The sequence below is a fragment of the Gadus chalcogrammus genome, chromosome 15 (assembly GCF_026213295.1).
Source record: "Gadus chalcogrammus isolate NIFS_2021 chromosome 15, NIFS_Gcha_1.0, whole genome shotgun sequence".
NCBI classification, from domain to species: Eukaryota; Metazoa; Chordata; class Actinopteri; order Gadiformes; family Gadidae; genus Gadus; species Gadus chalcogrammus.
The window spans coordinates 15,738,821-15,757,339 of NC_079426.1; the positions used below are offsets into that span (position 1 = coordinate 15,738,821).

Here is an 18,519-nt window from a genome sequence, read left to right on the forward strand (position 1 = left end):
TCATCCAAATCCCAATAATAAAGCATCTGGGGCCGGTTGCACCAACTGGGCGTAAGCCTGGTCGTAACTACGCCTGGTCGTAACTTGGCGTTCTTAAGACCTACTTAGCAGTTACGACCAGGCCTAGTTACGCCCAGTTGGTGCAACCGGCCCCTGCTGCACTGCGACAAAACAAATCTATGGAGCAAGTTTCCTGCCTCAATTCAAACCTGAAAAAAAAAGTTTCAATGGCTTGTAAGTCTGGGTTTGAAAACTCAACACCTTGTAAAAAAGGTTTTGTAACACTGAAAAAAGAGATTCTAACCTGAAAAAAATTCAAACATCGGGAAACATGATTTTGTGTTCTATTTTATCTTCTTCATCATTTTCACCAACACATTTTCAAAGTATTTTTTTTTTCCACAAACATGTTTCAAAGTTCAAACAATATCACCAGCGCATTTGCAGAGTTTCAAATCTGGCACTGTTCTAACAGTGCATTTCATTGTTTCCCGGTTTTGAAACCTTGTAAATGGGATTCTGAAAACAGGTGTTCATACATTGAGAAATAAGTTTTGAAATGTTGAATATTTATTTTAAAAACTTGTAAAGGTGTACGTTTACGCCATTGCAATGTATTTTTACAGAACTGACTTTTCAGAGATTTGACAGGCGCAAGGTTTGAGTCACCCGGCAGTGTTCTGTCCTTTATTATGTCCATGGTAGTCTCGCAAAGCCAGACCAAACTACAGCAAGTAGTCCATGGTTACCCTGCGCCACTGAGCAGTTTGTATAGGAATGAATGGGCGGCCATTTTCCAGTCTGTGGTCCATCCTTTATTATGTCCATGGTTCTGTCGCGCATTTGTTTTGAAACTCCTGACAGTCAAAAGTCTGAAGAAAAAAAAAACTTTCCTGGGGGCGGGACCATTTAGCTCTAAACCTATTGGTTGCTCTCGGCTGACGTACATTCCAATCACATTCTTGTCATCGGCAGAGCACTGTCAATCACGCACAGCCCGGTGAACGGCACATGTACATCCTTCGTCCCTCCCTTATCCCCATGCGGGTGTTGGCGGATGGGGGAGTCTGGGCGGTGGACTGCGACGGTATGATAACGGCGTATGTTTACAATCCATTGACTCCTCACGTCAGTTTGGCTCGGAAAGCCATGGAAACTTAATACCCCTTTGGATTTGGCTGACGCTTTACAGTGGGGGACACAGCAGTGCTCGGCGTTGGTTTCTCCTGACTATAAAAATGAACCGTTTTTAAATGTTTGCGGTCTTGATTCATGTATAAAGTGTATCAACGTCAGCTGGCTAGCGCGATAAACACACAGACCGGAACCGGCCGAGCTGTATTAATTGAAACAGGAAGTACGTCACACAGCTTAGTGCATACACCCTATACAAACCCTGATGCGGTCAACGCTGTCGTAGTGGACTTGCCAAATAAGTCATTGGCCTAATGGCGCTTGGTAGGTATTTATGACTGTGAATACTGTGTTGTTTAACAGTAGTGTAACGCTACTCCGAAATGAGGTCAGGGCGGGCTGGCTCCACGTTAACGCAGACCGAAGCTAACGCGCTGCTAGCCGCTGATGGTAAACAGAGGTCAGCTCTGGAGCTAAACCGGGCTCCCCTCAGCATCATCCACATGGGAAGATTCAAGACCGCTTTCCGATAAACGCCCGACGCCTGAGGGATCCCCGGGACAACAATAAGTATGTAAAGAGCAATGGTGTTTTGTCAGTTATTTCCAGTGGTGTAGTGGTCCCTGGAGAAGTGGGTATACTCTAAATGTTTTCCCTTTTTTCAAAGCAGCCCAGAAAAACGCTCTGTATTAGAAACAGCTACATGTGAGACTACTCTATTTAGCTTACCCAAAAATCCTTCAGTAGTATTTGGTCATTGTCACATAACTTCTGCTGCTTGATCTCAGGGAGGAAGGATTATGAAATCAATACTGGCCCACAGACTAGTGACAGACAACTATGCATTTTGAGTGAACTATTCCGTATTCCTGGAATGACACCTATTCTCTCACTTGGCAAGTCAGTAATTTATTTGAACAGCTGATTTGCAACACAGCATGCCCCGGAGTGGGCGACTATTATAAAATTAACATGACCTGATCAGGAGCAGTTTGTAGCTATTACTGGTCACACAGGCAGCCTGCATGAATGTAAAATATAGATGAGGCAAACATGGTGTTTCAGTAATTTTTTGAACATTTATTTAAATAAAATACTTCAGATCTGAATTTGACAATGCATCCTTGTTCATATTTCACCTTAGATTAAAAAAACGTACATCATTCTCTTCCACATCAATCATCTCGTTAGATATATATAATATCAATATATATATATGAATATCATATGATGATTGAACATCATCATTCAAATTATTCAACAATCAAATCAGAAAAGGCAGCGAGTATTAGCCAATAAGAGGCAGAGTAGCGTGGGTCATGGCACACAGGGCTTTTGGCCGTGATATTATATATACAATTATATCATATACTATTATATATAGAGCTCCGGGTGTCGCAAACAGCAACATTCACTTTCTCCTCCATGCTGCAGTTCACCCCGGACTGCACTGCACTGAGTTTGACGGTTGAAAGCTGATTGCCTGTTACGTTACATATGTCACTCAGTGGCCACGCTGTTGAACGCTGATTGGCTGTCATCACGCGAAATTCGCGTCAAAGTTGAAATATTTCACCTCGAGCGAATTTGTCGACGGCGAAAGTGTGACGCGACAAATCAAAACTTGTCGCCGGTTTTCTCTCGCGAAAAATTCGCCCGATACGCGTCTCTACGTTCACTTGTATGGGATCTTGTCGCCCCGTCGCGTTTGGTGTACTGTGAACGCAAAAAAGTGGGCAATTTGGCTTGCAGATACTGCTGAATGGTGCGCATCTGGGGGGATTCAGAAGTGGGTTTACGCAATGATGACTGCAAAATAAGTGGGTATACGCCGTATACCCGCGTATACCCTGGACTACACCAGTGGTTATTTCAGGATAAAAATGGATTGTGTGACCACTGATTTGCGTAGAGCGCTAGAATCCAGAAACTAGCCGGGAGACAGCTTGGTGGCATGCCGTAATTCCGACGCCTCATTGTTCCGACGTCTCAATGGTCCGACATATTTCCCATTAGATCGACATGCCACTATGCCGACGGTTCAATGTTCCGAAAACGGAACCCATTGCTCCGAAGGTCCGTTTGTCCGACTTTTCAAAAAGGAGGCGCATTAGGCCGACAGTTCAATATGCCGAATAGGCCAAGGCGCAATTCCCATGCGTGATTATGAAACCAAAAATAAAAGACGATGTAGGCCAAGTTCCAGCAGTGCACTTCACCACGTTTATGGCGACACATTAGTGCCATAATTCACTAATGTGATAAAAGATGCATTCGGGCGTATTATATTATTCCACACGCGTAGATATTAACTGCGCGCGCGTAAATGATTTCTGCGCGCGCGCAAATTACCTCTGCGCGCGGAAAACAGCCTCTCGCGTGCGCAAATTACCTCTGCGCGTGCAAAACAGCCTCTCGCGTGTAACAGCCTCTCACGAATGATGTTCTGCTCTCGCGCGTGAATTTAGTTGTGGCACTATGGGGGAGGGAACCAAGGCAGGGCGGGCTTTCCTATGATTGGCCGTTTCTGAAGCGCGATATTTGATTGACAGCCCTCCTCATTCAATTCTGAATTGTACAGTAAATGGCTGAAACGATAGTTACGTATTGTAACTCTAGATTCTATGAGTATAGGCGCAGCCTTTTAAGGCTGTCGCTATTGGGTTATCCCTAGGCGTGAGCCGTAGCACTGAAACATTTGTAATCCCCGCCCACCAACAGCTTGGGCCTCAATTACGTCCGAGTGCGGCGTGCCTCAAGTCAACGACGTCCGCATTTCGCAGATATAGTCGGGCGCCGGCGGACGTTCTGCTCCCAATAAACAGCTTTTCTTCAGCTACTTAAAGGACAATGAGGCCGACACTTAAAAGGCTGCACCTATACTCTAGAGTTACAATACGTAACTATCGTTTCAGCCATTTACTGTACAATTCAGAATTGAATGAGGGGAGGGCTGAGGGCTGTCAATCAAATATCGCGCTTCAGAAACGGACAATCATAGGAAAGCCCGCCCTGCCTTGGTTCCCTCCCCATAGTGCCAAAACTAAATTCGCGCGCGAGAGCAGAACATCATTCGCGAGAGGCTGTTACGCGCGCGAGAGGCTGTTACGCGCGCGAGAGGCTGTTACGCGCGCGAGAGGCTGTTACGCGCGCGCAGAGGTAATTTGCGCGCGCGCAGAGGTAATTTGCGCGCGCGCAGAGGTAATTTGCGCGCGCGCAGAGGTAATTTGCGCGGGCGCAGAGGTAATTTGCGCGGGCGAGAGGCTGTTTTGCGCGCGCGAGAGGTAATTTGCGCGCTCGCAGTTAATATCTATGCGTGTGGAATAATATAATACGCCCGAATGCATCTTTTATCACATTAGTGAATTATGGCACTAATGTGTCGCCATACACGTTATACAAGGACTAATAGGCCTACTTTTCCCGTAAAGAAGTCAAACGGTGAGTGAAAATCACATAGGCTACAATCTTTAGTAGCTGTGTGTGGGCCTATATGTGTTGTTTACTGTGTTTAGAGTGGGCTTTTAGCCGAAATAATTTTGCTGGTATTGATTTAGTCGTGTGTGTGTGTGTGTGTGTGTGTGTGTGTGTGTGTGTGTGTGTGTGTGTGTGTGTGTGTGTGTGTGTGTGTGTGTGTGTGTGTGTGTGTGTGTGTGTGTGTGTGTGTGTGTGTGTGTGTGTGTGTGTGTTGAGAATTAGACCTACGCTCTCTGTCATGGGGCTGAAACACCGTGTCGAAATGAAGTGAAGCGTTGTCACTTTGCTCTCCAATATTCATCGTGAACGTGATATGTAGGCCTATGTTGTATTTTGGAGTGAGAGAGCGAGATCGAGGTATAAAACTCTTTATATGAAGGCCTATTCGGCATATTGAACCGTCGGCCTAATGCGCCTCCTTTTTGAAAAGTCGCACCAACGGACCTTCTGAGCAATGGGTTCCGTTTTCGAACCGTTGGCATAGTGGCATGTCGATCTCATGGGAAATATTTCGGACCATTGAGACGTCGGAACAATGAGATGTCGGAATTACGGGCAGGCCCGTGGTGGCCTGCACCGGCACTTCGCTGCTCTGTTAAAACATACATGACGAAGGAACTAACTCGATTTCAGACTAGCTACAAGAAATTTTTGAGAATTTAGCTATGTGAAGAGGTGTCACCACGGAATCGTAACTAACTAAACAGATTTATTTGGTTGGCGGATTACTGTTCTCTTCTACAGCATAATACATTACAGATCTGGCTACAGAGACTTGCATGCATCATCATTCATTACACATCTGGTTAAGTGCCTGCTCTTGGGCTCGAAATGATTGACCCTTATGTTTCTATTGCCATTCATTTATGGTGTTTTCATCATGCCATTTCTATTTTTCTAAGTCTGTGTCTCTCTAACCTTGCAGAGATGAGACGCTTCTCCTCAGACAACAACAATTTTCCCTACGACAACAACATCCTTGTATTGGACATGGTGCTGAGTTCTCTCTGGGGACTACCTCAACCCATAAACTGGGACAATGTAGCGAAACTTGTCCCAGGTTTCACACCCAAGGAGGTAACCCTTTCATCCACCCTCCTCTCCATCCACCCACCCCTCCATCCATCTTCCCACCCAACCAATCCACCCACCACCTCAGGCCATTAGTTCTTACGCTGTTGCCACGCTCCCCTACAGTGTGCCCATCGCTTTGAGGAGCTGAAGAGTACGGTGGGTTTTCCCCACCTCGACAACCAGTGCAACACCCTGCCGACGGATGGCTCCTCCCCGTCGGACAGCCTGTCCTCCTACATCAAGTCCAACCTGGACCCCGGGGACTCTGAGGAGATGAGGACCAGTCAGAGCAACAGCACCATGGATGGTAGGTCCCTTGGATCGCCAAGAGCCGTAGCTTGTGTGGCAATTAAGGAAGTATATGTATTATATATATATTACGATTATAGTTTGTCTCAAATAATGCCTTAGCTTAGTTGTGAGTATTATGATTATTATTATTATACTATTTATAACATCTGTATATATTGTTTTTTTATAAAAGAGCTCTGCATTGTTTAAGGTTTATGAACCGTCGATGGCTTGGAATGTCATGAAGGTGTAACGGTCGTGTTAAACACGTTTAACCTTTTCGAACCGTAGAGAGCAGGCACAAGCCTTTGACTGATAACTGAATCATACATTTGCCTGTTGGGGATTTGTTGTTAATTGATAATCACACTGATTAACTTATTTACCCTTTTTATTCATAGGGAGCACTTCAGGCATGGTTGTTGCGGGGCAGAAGGAGAAAAGCCTGTCCATGGGAGAGGAGGAGAACGCTCCTAAAGCTCGAGAGTAAGTCAGACAAAAAACACACCAGTTCTCTGGTTCTGCCTGCAGGGAAAAAACATTTTCTCATTTGTTTTTAATGATACTTAAAGTAGAACAAAAAACTGTCCAAGGGCTTTTTGCTTGAAAATGATTTTGGTTATCCTTAGTGCAGCCAAAAATCACATTTCATTGATAACACGGATGATTTTCACCACACACTTTTGAAAGAGTCTGCATATTTCTACATTCATCAATATTTCTGTTTTTTCTATGTCATATTATTATATTGTTAACACTTCTCTTTTTCTTAACCCTGTCCACAAACCTCAGTCCCAACATGGTGATCCATGTGTGTGACGAGGCCAAGAACCTGAAGCGTGACTTCACGTGTGCGCGGGACCTCCTGGTCAAAGAGATGCGCTACTTCGCCGAGTACCTGTCGGTGGACTCCCAGCGCTGGGAGGAGGTGGACATATCCGTGCACTGTGACGTGCAGATCTTTGACTGGCTCATGAACTACGTGCGCAGGAACACTCCGGCAGAGGGCATCAGGGAGAAACCACGGCTCGGTAAAGGAATTACAACTCACACGCTAAATTAACACGTGAATGTCGGAGATGCTGATTTATATTTCTGTTGTTCGGAGTTTGTGGTTGGTGGCTTTTCATTCTTTATTTAGTTGTGCAACTGCATTTATTTAAACTTTTTTTGTTGGTTGTTGGTTCAGCGGACGTGTGCTCTCTGGTTGTGGTAAATGTGTGTTTTTTGTGTGCATCGCTCGGTCGGTTCACGTGGTGTTTGTCGGTTACAGAGCCCAGCAATGTGATCTCAATCCTGATCTCCTCCGAGTTCTTGAAGATGGATACGTTAGTAAGTGTTGTGGCGTGACCTGGGTTACTGCTGCTGTGTGTCTCTGTGTTTGTGTGAGCATGTTTTCGGGGTGCCTCGTTTCGTTACCCAGAGCATTGTAGAAGAAAAATTAAGCAGCTATAACATGTGAGTGTATATTATTTGGTGATCTTCTGTTATAAACAAACCAAACAAGATAGCTCCTGTAATAAACAAGACACCCCTACAGAAGCTAGTTTAGTCAATAGTGCATGCATGTCTGTTGTGGTAGGCACCACGTCATCATATCAACCTTAAGTTCACCATTTATTTCAGGGCAATTAAATATATTGCACGCACAGATGGTTTAGAAAGTCCCATAGAGTGACGCTGTGTGTGTGTGTGTGTGTGTGTGTGTGTGTGTGTGTGTGTGTGTGTGTGTGTGTGTGTGTGTGTGTGTGTGTGTGTGTGTGTGTGTGTGTGTGTGTGTGTGTGTGTGTGTGTGTGTGTGTGTGTGTGTGTGTGTGTGTGTGTGTGTGTGCATATGTGTGTTGGTGACAGGTGGAGGAGTGTATACAGTACTGTCACAAACACATGAGTGCCATCGTGGCCACGCCCTGCAACATGAACTGCATCAACAGCAACCTGGCCATGCGCGTCGCCGACCTCTTCAACCACAACGAGGCCGACGACGTCAGGGACAAAAAGGACAAGTTCAAAAGGTACAGAGATAAGTTGGTCAGGGGGTTTGCTAGTGTTCTTGCTGGCCAAGAGTAGGGTTCACTTTAGGGGTACAGGTATTGTAATGCATTGTACACAGCTTGTACTTTGAGAAGAGGCCAACTCCCCCATGAGAAGTCAAACGACTACTACTACCCTCTGATCAGGGGCACTTTATATGATCTCAGTGTAATCTGTACTTTGTGTCTCCCCTGCAGCAAGTTGTTTCAGAAGAAGATCGAGCGTCTGTTCGATCCCAGCTTTGACAACCGAGATTCCCCAGGAAACGCATCAACTCTCTACAGGTGAGGTTCAGGGTTCAAATAAAGGGTGTTTTAATAGAAATTTACGTTAAAACTGACTGTTGTATCGTAGTAAGGAGAGTTCTAATGTTGCCATGTTGTTAAAGGCATATTGTACGGGATCCAGTAATATGCACTTTTTAATATGTTGTTGAAATTGGTTTTTACATCCTGACAGCAATAAATAACTTGTGGGCAATGAAAAAGAAGCGAAAAAAAAACGAATTCTGTATCTGCTATAAACCTGTTAAAATGCTTACCAATCGGTGACACTGTGCCCGGATCTAAAGAACCAATCACAAGCCTGCGTGTTCTCTCCCCTCTGTGTACGAGCCTGAGCCGGCCTGAGCGCGTTCACGGAGGGCAAAGAAAGCGTTGTTGTCATAGTAGTTCATCACAGTGGACTAGTGAGCCTACAACGTTTACACAATGGAAGAGAAACAACTGAAGTTACCACTGCCACTGTTACTTGCCCCGGTTCATCCTTTTAAAAAGGCAAGAAAAAGAAAGACAGAAACTGAAAAGGCAGCAACAAAATAGAAGTTGGAGACTGCTCGAGGAAAAACGAGAATAAATATTGGATTAGCTTTTCAGCGATTGGCGACAGCTGAGGGAGATGAATGGCCTGAAAAGTGACGCAATGGTTGCCGTTGAAGTAAGCCGTAAGCAGCAGCAGCGCTCGTGCACGGCTCTGTGTCGAGGGGTGGGGGCAGGGAGTCCTGAAGGGTGGGGGAGGAGTTAAACGGAACTCCGAAGAGAAGCTAATTTCAAATCATGCTAGCTCTCTCACATCGTACAGTATAGCTTTAAATGGGGTTAGTTCATTTTCATAAATTTATCTATGATCACTTCTAGTCTCTACTACTCCAGAATATTAAGAAATACATTCTCACACTTTAATGAAGCATATAATGGAAAAGATGTCATTCTTGACACAAGCAGACTTTGAACCAAACATTGATTCCCCTTCCCAGATGCGGTCTGTGCCACAAACTGCTGACCAAAGACACAGAGAGAAGGATCTCCTGTGTTCCTGGGAAGATTTACATCGACGCCAAGGGAGAGATCGCCTACTCTCATATCAGGTAGGACAACCAATCACATGCTGCCCTTGGTTAAACACCAGTCACCTTAAAGTGAAGTTACAGTAGCACACATGGCTTACAGTGGTCTTATCAAAAGGTTTTGAATGAGGCGACCACACCAGTAACAATCACGAATGAATGAGATTTCATCTATAATTTCATCTTGTGTATCGTTTTTTTACCTGCTGGAGTCAACATAGGAAACTGTGTGTGTGTGTGTGTGTGTGTGTGTGTGTGTGTGTGTGTGTGTGTGTGTGTGTGTGTGTGTGTGTGTGTGTGTGTGTGTGTGTGTGTGTGTGTGTGTGTGTGTGTGTGTGTGTGTGTGTGTGTGTGTGTGTGTGTGTGTGTGTCAGACAGAAGAGCTGGGAGGTACATGACTACCTCAGCAGTGTGCATGAGGAGCTAAAGTCATGGGTGCTGGTCTATTGGAGGATCTGGGGAACCATCAATTCCCTCACCTGCTCCCGCTGCCAACAGGTACACCTGTGTGTGTGTGTGTGAGTTGGTATTTTACTTGTTGACATATATCTAACCGAAATTCTGTGTGTCTGTTTTCATTCGGTGTGTGTTTGTGTGTGTGCTTCCGGTATAGGTGTTTGTGTGTGCAGAATTGACCCACTGCAGGTACCACCCGGAGAGTGTGCAGTACCCGGGCATGGCCTCGGAGAAGGGCTGGCACGGCACGGGTCTCTACCCCTGCTGCAACCAGAGGGTGCTCCGCTTCGACCCATCGGGCCTGCCCAAGGTGACGCACGCACACACGCACGCACGCAACCCCCCCTTCGGGAGCAGGTGGGGGAATTTATGTTTCCCCAGATCCTCCAATATCCTAACTGTACTCTAACGTAAGAATGGGAGCTGAGCGGAGCTGAGCTATAATTAATGTAGATGGGGACGGAAGTCTAAAAATAGTGTGGAATAACCAAGAAGTTTGCTGATCTTCGTTTGGCTAGCAAAAACTGACGTGAATAAACTAATTTGAGTGGGGCTGCATGAGCTATTTTTCATATCTTCCCTTATGTGTGCAGTTTCAGTTTCAATGCTTGTTTGTTAATGCAGTCACTGTGTGTGGGTGCGTGCGTGTCTGTGTGTGTGTGTGTGTGTGTGTGTGCATGCAGGGCTGTAAGATGCGGGACCACATCGTGAGTCTCCCTGACGAGGAGGGCAGCGCGGGGAACCCCGTGATGTGGGCCCCGACCCGGGTGCTCAATGACCTGCTGCTCCACAGGGACACGGTGTGTGCGGCCCATGCACCCCCGCCCGACCGGTGAGTGGGGGCTATTCAACGACTGAACAAACAGGAAATTGCAGGGGAGAGGGTGTGTGTGTGTGGGGGGGGGGGGGGGGTGTTGGTTTGTGTGTGTGTGGGGGTGTTGCTAGGTGTGTGTGTGTGTGCAAAATGATTCATTTATTGTACGGAAGTTGGATTTGTTACTGTGGGTAATACTGCATGGGTTTGAAATGCAAAATTGTGCTTTTGAAGCGTAATACATTGCTGAATAACGCAATGTATTAATAATAATTTAAACAATGTTATTACAGATCTAGTAGATATGACAGATATAGATAGATAACGTAGATATATCAGCCATGTAACCTGTAGAGCACAGCACACGCACTCCAGCGGTCCCGGGTGATGTAGTCAGATGCTTCATGTATTTGTGCCAGGGCCCAGGAGGCCAACCCTGGTGGAGAGAAGGCTCCGGATTGTGATGTTCTCCAGGAGCCCCGGCTCTTCAGACCCTCCAGAGGAGAGGGCAGCACGGTAGGTCCCAAAGGCCCTCTTCCTGCCAGTCAGCTCCTGTGTGGCTGTCTTTTTCTATCCCGGCTTACTCTCTCCACCTTTCACTCCCCACCTTTCTCTTGTCCCACTTGCTGCCTCACACTTCTCACAAGACTGTCGGTTTTCCTTGGTATCTGACAAGTGTCTCGCTCTCGCTCGCTCGCTCTTTTTTTTTTTTTTTATGTATATATAAACCGTGAAAGCTTGTTGTAGGGTTTTATCAAAGGCATCTCAGTATACCATATAAGCACTCAGAAGGAGTGCTTACCTTCTTTGGGTGGGAATCGAAACCCAAACTCGGGCAGACCGTGGTAATTCCCCTTTTTGGCCTAGTGAACTCTACATTACCATCTCTGTTCTTTCGTTCTATTTGTCCCTCTTTAAACCAGTGGGTCTAACTGTCTCCTCCTGCTCTCTCTGTATTTCATTTTTGGACCAGTTTTCTCTTCTGAAAAGCTGGAGTATGCAACTGGTAGGTTCTTTTTTCTCTCAGTCTTCAAATTTTTTTCTGAGTTATTCCATATGAAGTCTCTTGGTCTTGTCTTGAGGTCTTCTGTCTTTACTAGATGCTGCAGAGATGGAAAATAGTGCCGGAGAAATAAGTAACAATAAACAACAATAAAACAACCGATAGGCTCACAGCCATTGGTGGTTGTCGGTCTCACAGTTGACGAACATAGTCCTCGTCCTCATTATTAGTCTAAGGTCCCTGTCTCCTCCCTGTCTCGGACCCCCAGAGGCAGCAGTGCCTCCTGTCCGAGGATGAGGAGTACACCACCGGGTCGGAGATCACGGAGGATGAGGTCGGAGATGAGGAGGAGCTCTCCAAGAAACAAGGTGGAGTAGCATTGGAGCAGGAGGGAGCGATAAGGAACAAGGTGGAGTAGTAGTGAGTGAGGAGGGACCCATAAGAATCAAGATGGACTAGTAGTGAGTGAGGAGGGACCCATAAGAGACAAGATTGAGTAGTAATGAGTGAGGAGGGACCCATAAGAAACAAGATGGAATAGTAGTGAGTGAGGAGGGATCCATGAGGAACAAGGTGGAGTAGTAGTGAGGCAGGAGGGATCCATGAGGAACAAGGTGGAGTAGTAGAGGAGCAGGAGGGATCCATGGGGAAGAAGGTGGAGCAGGAGGGATCCATGGGGAACAAGGTGGAGTAGTAGTGAGGCAGGAGGGATCCATGAGGAACAAGGTGGAGTAGTAGTGGAGCAGGAGGGGGCGATAAGGAACAAGTTGGAGTAGTAGTGGAGCAGGAGGGGGCGATAAGGAACAAGGTGGAGTAGTAGTGGAGCAGGAGGGATCCATGGGGAACAAGGTGGAGTAGTAGTGGAGCAGGAGGGGGCGATAAGGAACAAGTTGGAGTAGTAGTGGAGCAGGAGGGGGCGATAAGGAACAAGGTGGAGTAGTAGTGAGTCAGGAGGCAGCCATAAGGTGGAGTTAGTGGTGGGGTAATATGATAAAGGAATAAAATACAGCAAAAAAAAAAGATTAAGACAAATGATTAAATAGCGATTTCAATACCATTCTATCATTGAAGGGAATGGAAACGGCTTTATTCTTTGTGTAGGTAGGTATGAACAGGGAAAGTTTAATTTTTGCCACCAGATGGCACTGTGTCCTGATGCTATAATCGAGGCAGGGTTATTTCATCACGGTTGTGTTTGTATCTTTTCTACCAGCTGCCAAGAAGGGCAAGCGGGCTCATAGACCGTTGAAAAGACAAATGTCCTCCCCGAGCTTTCAACGCAAAGAAAAATCGGAGAAGGTGAGTTCCTCTTTTGTTTTCACCATTCACGCTATCTTTATTAACAATGGATATAATATGAGATCATTATTTATAACATTACAAGGCACATCATTATTTGACATGATCAGATGTGATATTATACAAGGAATAAAGGATTCTTACATATAGTTTCTAGAGTTGAATAATAATTGTCCCAAATCTATTGGTTCCCTAGGTGTAGATAATGCTCCACTACATCACACTGAATGTAGGCCAACCAGTGTGCATAAATAACTAACTTTGTCCTTTTCTCCTCCAGTCACTATCGAGGGACCACACACCTTTCACGTGAGTGGACCTACATCCCCACATTCCTCCTAGTGGCTATAACACTTGCATCAAGTTAATCCAGGACATTCTAAACTAATCTGACTCAACCCCCTGGAAGGAACCTGAACAGATCCGTAGTGAATATCTGTTGCTGTTCTGTGTTTGCTAGCATGAGCGTCCAGAAGAGCAGATGGGACAGCAAGCGCTCCCTGCGATACAACCAGGATGCTCAGAGAGAAGAAGGTAACTACGCTGTTATATTATACCATCTGATGTCATATGTTCGAATGTTTTATTATCTCTTTTCTATGACGTACTTATTGGAGCCGGTACAGCTTTGGGGGAACACAAGCATTCCCTTACATTGATACTCCATTCACCTCCACTGCTTACACCTATTCTGTCTGTCTGTGTCTGTGTCTGTGTCTGTGTCTATGGTAAATGGTGCTCACTCTGCCCAACAGACCAACGCAGGACGGTGGAGATAATCTCTCACCTGACCAAAATGAGATTTGGCGACCAGGAGCAGAGCAAATCTAAGGACACCAAAGAGGTAGGGTGTGTGTTTGTTTGTGTGCACGTGTGAGAGTTCATTTTAAAATGCAAATCAGGCTTTTACAATGTTATTTTCATATCAAGCATGAAGACAAACCACAATGGGGGTTAGTCATTGTTTGTGCAGTCTGCTTGATAATACACAACATGAACATGCACACCTCCTTAGTGATCAAGGCCTTATGGGTGTAGCGTTGATTACAAGCTTTACGTGTGTAACGTTGTTTACATCGGTTTGAGTAGACATTGTGTGTGTGGTTGCTGTGACAGCCGACAGGAGGGATCTACTGCAGGTTGGAGAATCAGTTCAAGAGCACTGTTCAGACCAAGCAGCAGAGTGCTGATAAAAATCCTAGGTACAATCCATTTACACACACACACACACACACACACACACACACACACACACACACACACACACACACACACACACACACACACACACACACACACACACACACACACACACACACACACACACACACACACACACACACACACACACACACACACACACACTCTGTCTCTGCTCCATTGCTCCCATTGTTTCGCTGCTGATTCCGTCTTCACGCCCCTCTCTCGCTTCTGCAGAACTAAAACCCGCTACGCTCAGATCCGCACCACGTAGACCCCCCTGGGGGAACGCCGTGAGGGAGCGGATGGATGCATAGAGGGGGAGAAGGACTGGAAGCGACTAGCAGAGAAACCACTTCAAGCCGCTTAAGCCTAACAACCCACCCAGCCGCGCCTGGTGGGAGTCTCTCCTGCATACACGGAGAAGCCCAGAGCAGTGGATACAGCACATTCTGCTACACTTAGAAGTGGCTTACATATACTCTCCTATGCTTAGAAGGGGATCTAATATACTCACCTACATTTAGAAGTCGATTCAGTACTCTCACTTATGCTTAGAAGTGGAGTTAATATTCTATCTAATACGCTCCACCAGGTAGGGGTGCGTTCTGAGTCCAGCTCGCGTAGGGACAGTAGCTTCCTTTGCACCTTTCAGTTTCAAACTTCCTGATAGACATCGACCCTTTGCAGGAGGAGGACGTTCTGGTCCTGTTGAACCTCCGATTTGTGTCTGAAACCCCCGTCAGGAAGGATAATTGGGTTACATCATGAGGTTAAAGAACAAGAAAGCCAACAATCGATATCCTTTGCAGACAGTGCCACTTTACTCCAGCCAAATCCCTACCGGACCAAAGTGTATGCCAGGGTGAGATTTACAGCATCGAAAATACATCTTCTTCTGGGTTGCACAGGGCATGAAAGTGTCCTTTATAAAAGTGTCTCCTAATCTGAGTGCAGATTGGGGCACCGTTCAGCATGCCACACGCCTTTTACGAACGTTATAAACACATTTATTTACATGCACTGCTCGTCAGATTTATCCTTAGAGATTTAAGAAAGAAATGTATGATTGTAGCTGCTGTTATTATGTTATTATGGCTGTACCTTATGCCTGTATGACCGCAAGAAACCTGGGTGATGTCATGGTAAATAAAACTAGTAATTTCTGCAGTTTGTCGTGTATTTCGTGGTTTTTTTAACGATGAAATTTTCCGTAATTGGCCAGCAGATGTCAGTAGACATCCCTCTCTAAGACCAGCTGCTGCTGCCCGCTACCTTTAGCCCAATTGGATCGAAACCAATTTCTTCTTTCCAGGGAAAACGAAGGTGAGCTCTTAGCATTTCATGGGTCAAATTTCAAAATGTTTATTTTTAAACCGTTCCCGTATCCACATTTAGACCAGTGATTTATCCATAATCAAATGGGTTTTAAACTTGGACAAACGGCACTCTTTCTTAATTCCACAATTATCAAAGGTAGAACAAGGTTTCTACGTTTTCCTCTATTGGAATCTTTAGAGCCTCCTCTGCCGCCTGAAAAGCAGTAATTGGCTGCAGGTGCCCAACCTGTCCCTCTTTGCCGTCATCACACACCTCTTGCAAGGTTTGGGGATAAGGGAGACGCGATGGTGGCTGTGTGCCTGCTTTTGGGGCCGTTAGTCTGGCTTTGCGCCCAGCAGTAATCAGAGTAATCCAGCTGTTGCCTCCTCTCCTCAAAGGCGCATGCCGCAGACGGCTGGGGATCTGTGATCAGGGTCAGAGGGGTGGGAGGGGAGGGGGTAGGTGGATTGGAGCCTGCAGCAGCAGCCACACTGATTTCTCACTGCAGTCGCGCCTTCTGCACTTCGGAGAAGCCCGGACAGCCAATCGACACACTAAAGTGATTCACATGTTAATAGAACAACCAACATTTGGGGATCACTTTAAAATCAAATTCTAAAAGAATGCTGCAGTATAATTCCTTGACAACCAGAAGAGAGGTACCTAGGCTTTTTTGGATTGTTTATATCTGCAAATGGATGTGTATTGGGAATCAGTTTAACATCTAATTATTCGAAAATGCTATTCTTGAAAAACCCGCAATAAGGACATGTTGAACAATAATATGTAGGAGTTTGTAGGAAACTATTTGATTACTTTTTTATGTTTATTTTATATCTGCTTATATTAACATCTAATTATTAAAAAAAACGCTGCTGTGAAAACACTTGGAAAATGACACAGATTTACCTAGGGGCATGTTGAACAAGAATATGGTATAAGAATTTCTTGAAATCCATAAAGTATGTATTATGTTTACATGTAATATGATTTTATCATATATAATAAAATGTAATATTGCGGGACAGAGGAAGGGGTCAGTAAAGGGCTTCAGGGATGATCCTCGTGGAATGCGCTGCTGGTGGTGTAGCTGGGACAGACTCGTGGGGCTTTGAGCAGCGATAGGCCTATTAACTCACACAAAGCGTCACCGTAGCCTTTAACGGAATACCAGCACGTTAACAAGGATTAGCCGTCGGCTCATGCCCCAACCTTTGCGAAAAGACGTCTGAGCGGAAGAGCGAGGTGACATGCCAGAGGAATACGAGTGTGCAACATAATAAGAAACTGAGACGGAGGGTGAACTCAGACATTGGTATTGCACTGAACTGAACATTTCTTAACAATACATTTTTTTGAACTATCCAGAAAACGATCGGTGTGCAGGTTCAAGTGCATTTGTCAGATTTGATCAGGGCCGGTGTCACGTGTTCATTGAGGTCACCTGGCCAGACACAGGATGATGATGCCATCCTGGAGGCCCCGTGACGCAGACAGCCCAGCTCAGGCCGAGTATATTAATACCATATCACTTCCCTAGGTGAACTTTGTGATCTGAAAATGTATTTATTGATTTGGAAAAAAAAAAAGCCTACATTTCAACCTCAAGTTATTTTATTATGCTTATTTTTGGATTTACAATCAGACACACACAGATCAACGGTCTGCCAATAAGTGGCCGTGGGTAATTAAGGGAAATAAAACTGAAAATATTAAAGGATTGGCCTATTGGTCAAGAACCCAGGTTAATTGTGCATGTTCAGATGTAAATTAGCCATGATGTTTGTTCCAACTCAACCCCTCTCGTTTTGTAGGTGCGGTTCTGAGACTGGGCAGTTGGCGAGCCATCATTGCATCTGTTAAATTAAAAATAAATATCTCCTATTGCTTTGTCTTTGTTTGGACCAAAACAATATTAGACCATATTAACTGCCCCGTCTGTTATTTTGTTCAGATGTCAGATATAAACTCCCAGCCAGTGACTGTGAGAGTGGTTGTTTATCAGTTATGGACACATCAACTCCCCCAGAGGGCTTTCTCCATAGAAATGTAAAGTCATGGACATTGTAATGCTATTTGTAACCTCTGACCAGGTTATAGCCAGCCATTTCGTAACACGGCTGGTTGTTGGCTTTCATCTCTGGAGACCCTGGGCTAAACTCCTGCCGATGGCGGTCACCATCAAAGAGTAATGCAATTTTAGAAATGTAACAAAAAAAATCATGTGAATTGTAATCAGAACCTCTGTCCACATTATAGTCACCATCTCTTCGATCCAGCAGAGAGCTGTTGCTTATCAGCCCTGTGGATCTGAGTTCAAGTCTTGCCAAGAATGCACTTTTGAGGAACCTTTGAGTTTTTGGGAACATGTGAATTCTAATTTCAAACATAAACCGTGAGTAGATTATAGCCAGCTTCTCATTGGGTCAGTGGACAGAACTGTTGTTAATCAGTTCTGGAATCCCTCCCCGGTTGATATGAGTTAAAGGGTGTGTGGATTGGTGGGGGAATGAATGAAATGGTGAGTGGGTGTGGCCGGTTAAATTAATAAAGGTTGATGGATGAATGGGTGAGTGGCCAGTGAATCAGGTTGGATGTGAGAGAGTGGATGGATGGGAGAATAAACAAGGATTATCAATGTCGTCTAATGTTGTCTATAAACGGTGTCATATTCTATCTTAAAAAAACGACGTGGGAGGCAATAATAAATAATTTTTAATGATGGTAGGCGATGGTTGTAATATCTGCCAATTCATTCATCCACCTCATTCAACACATATTCTTCAATTCACCCATTCACTCATCCATTGACTCATCCTCTGCTTAGTCCTTAGGTTTCAAAAACGAACATCATTCAACCCATATGCATCATCACCAACACCCCCACAAGCTTCCCATAATAAAATGGCAGAAATCAGAACAAGGCCTCCAGAACTCATCAGGAAACTGATCTGATCTAGATACATGCTGGGATCTCGGTTTTAAAGGACTCAACAATTCACAGGATATCGTTTCTTAAAGGGGACTTATTATACCACCAGGTGTGAGTGTGATTAGCCTTACAAGCCGTTTCGA

General features: G+C 45.2%; 1 protein-coding gene across 2 annotated transcripts; it reads left to right on the forward strand.

The window, feature by feature from the left end:
* Positions 1-1,043: 1,043 nt before the first annotated feature.
* On the forward strand, positions 1,044-15,316 carry sanbr (SANT and BTB domain regulator of CSR). 2 transcript variants are annotated; one of them, XM_056609567.1, is made up of 21 exons: positions 1,044-1,704; positions 5,537-5,688; positions 5,809-5,992; positions 6,378-6,462; positions 6,769-7,007; positions 7,250-7,308; positions 7,828-7,988; positions 8,205-8,291; positions 9,263-9,373; positions 9,727-9,850; positions 9,966-10,118; positions 10,492-10,640; positions 11,042-11,138; positions 11,596-11,628; positions 11,894-11,993; positions 12,839-12,924; positions 13,205-13,233; positions 13,385-13,458; positions 13,680-13,768; positions 14,041-14,126; positions 14,362-15,316. In XM_056609567.1, exons 2-21 carry the CDS (start codon positions 5,539-5,541, stop codon positions 14,396-14,398), a joined length of 2,133 nt encoding a protein of 710 aa, XP_056465542.1. In that variant the 5' UTR covers positions 1,044-1,704; positions 5,537-5,538; the 3' UTR covers positions 14,399-15,316. The 2 variants fall into 2 exon arrangements, with proteins under 2 accessions (XP_056465542.1, XP_056465543.1); XM_056609568.1 differs by lacking the exon at positions 11,596-11,628 and having other exon boundaries at positions 1,045-1,704.
* Positions 15,317-18,519: the final 3,203 nt, after the last annotated feature.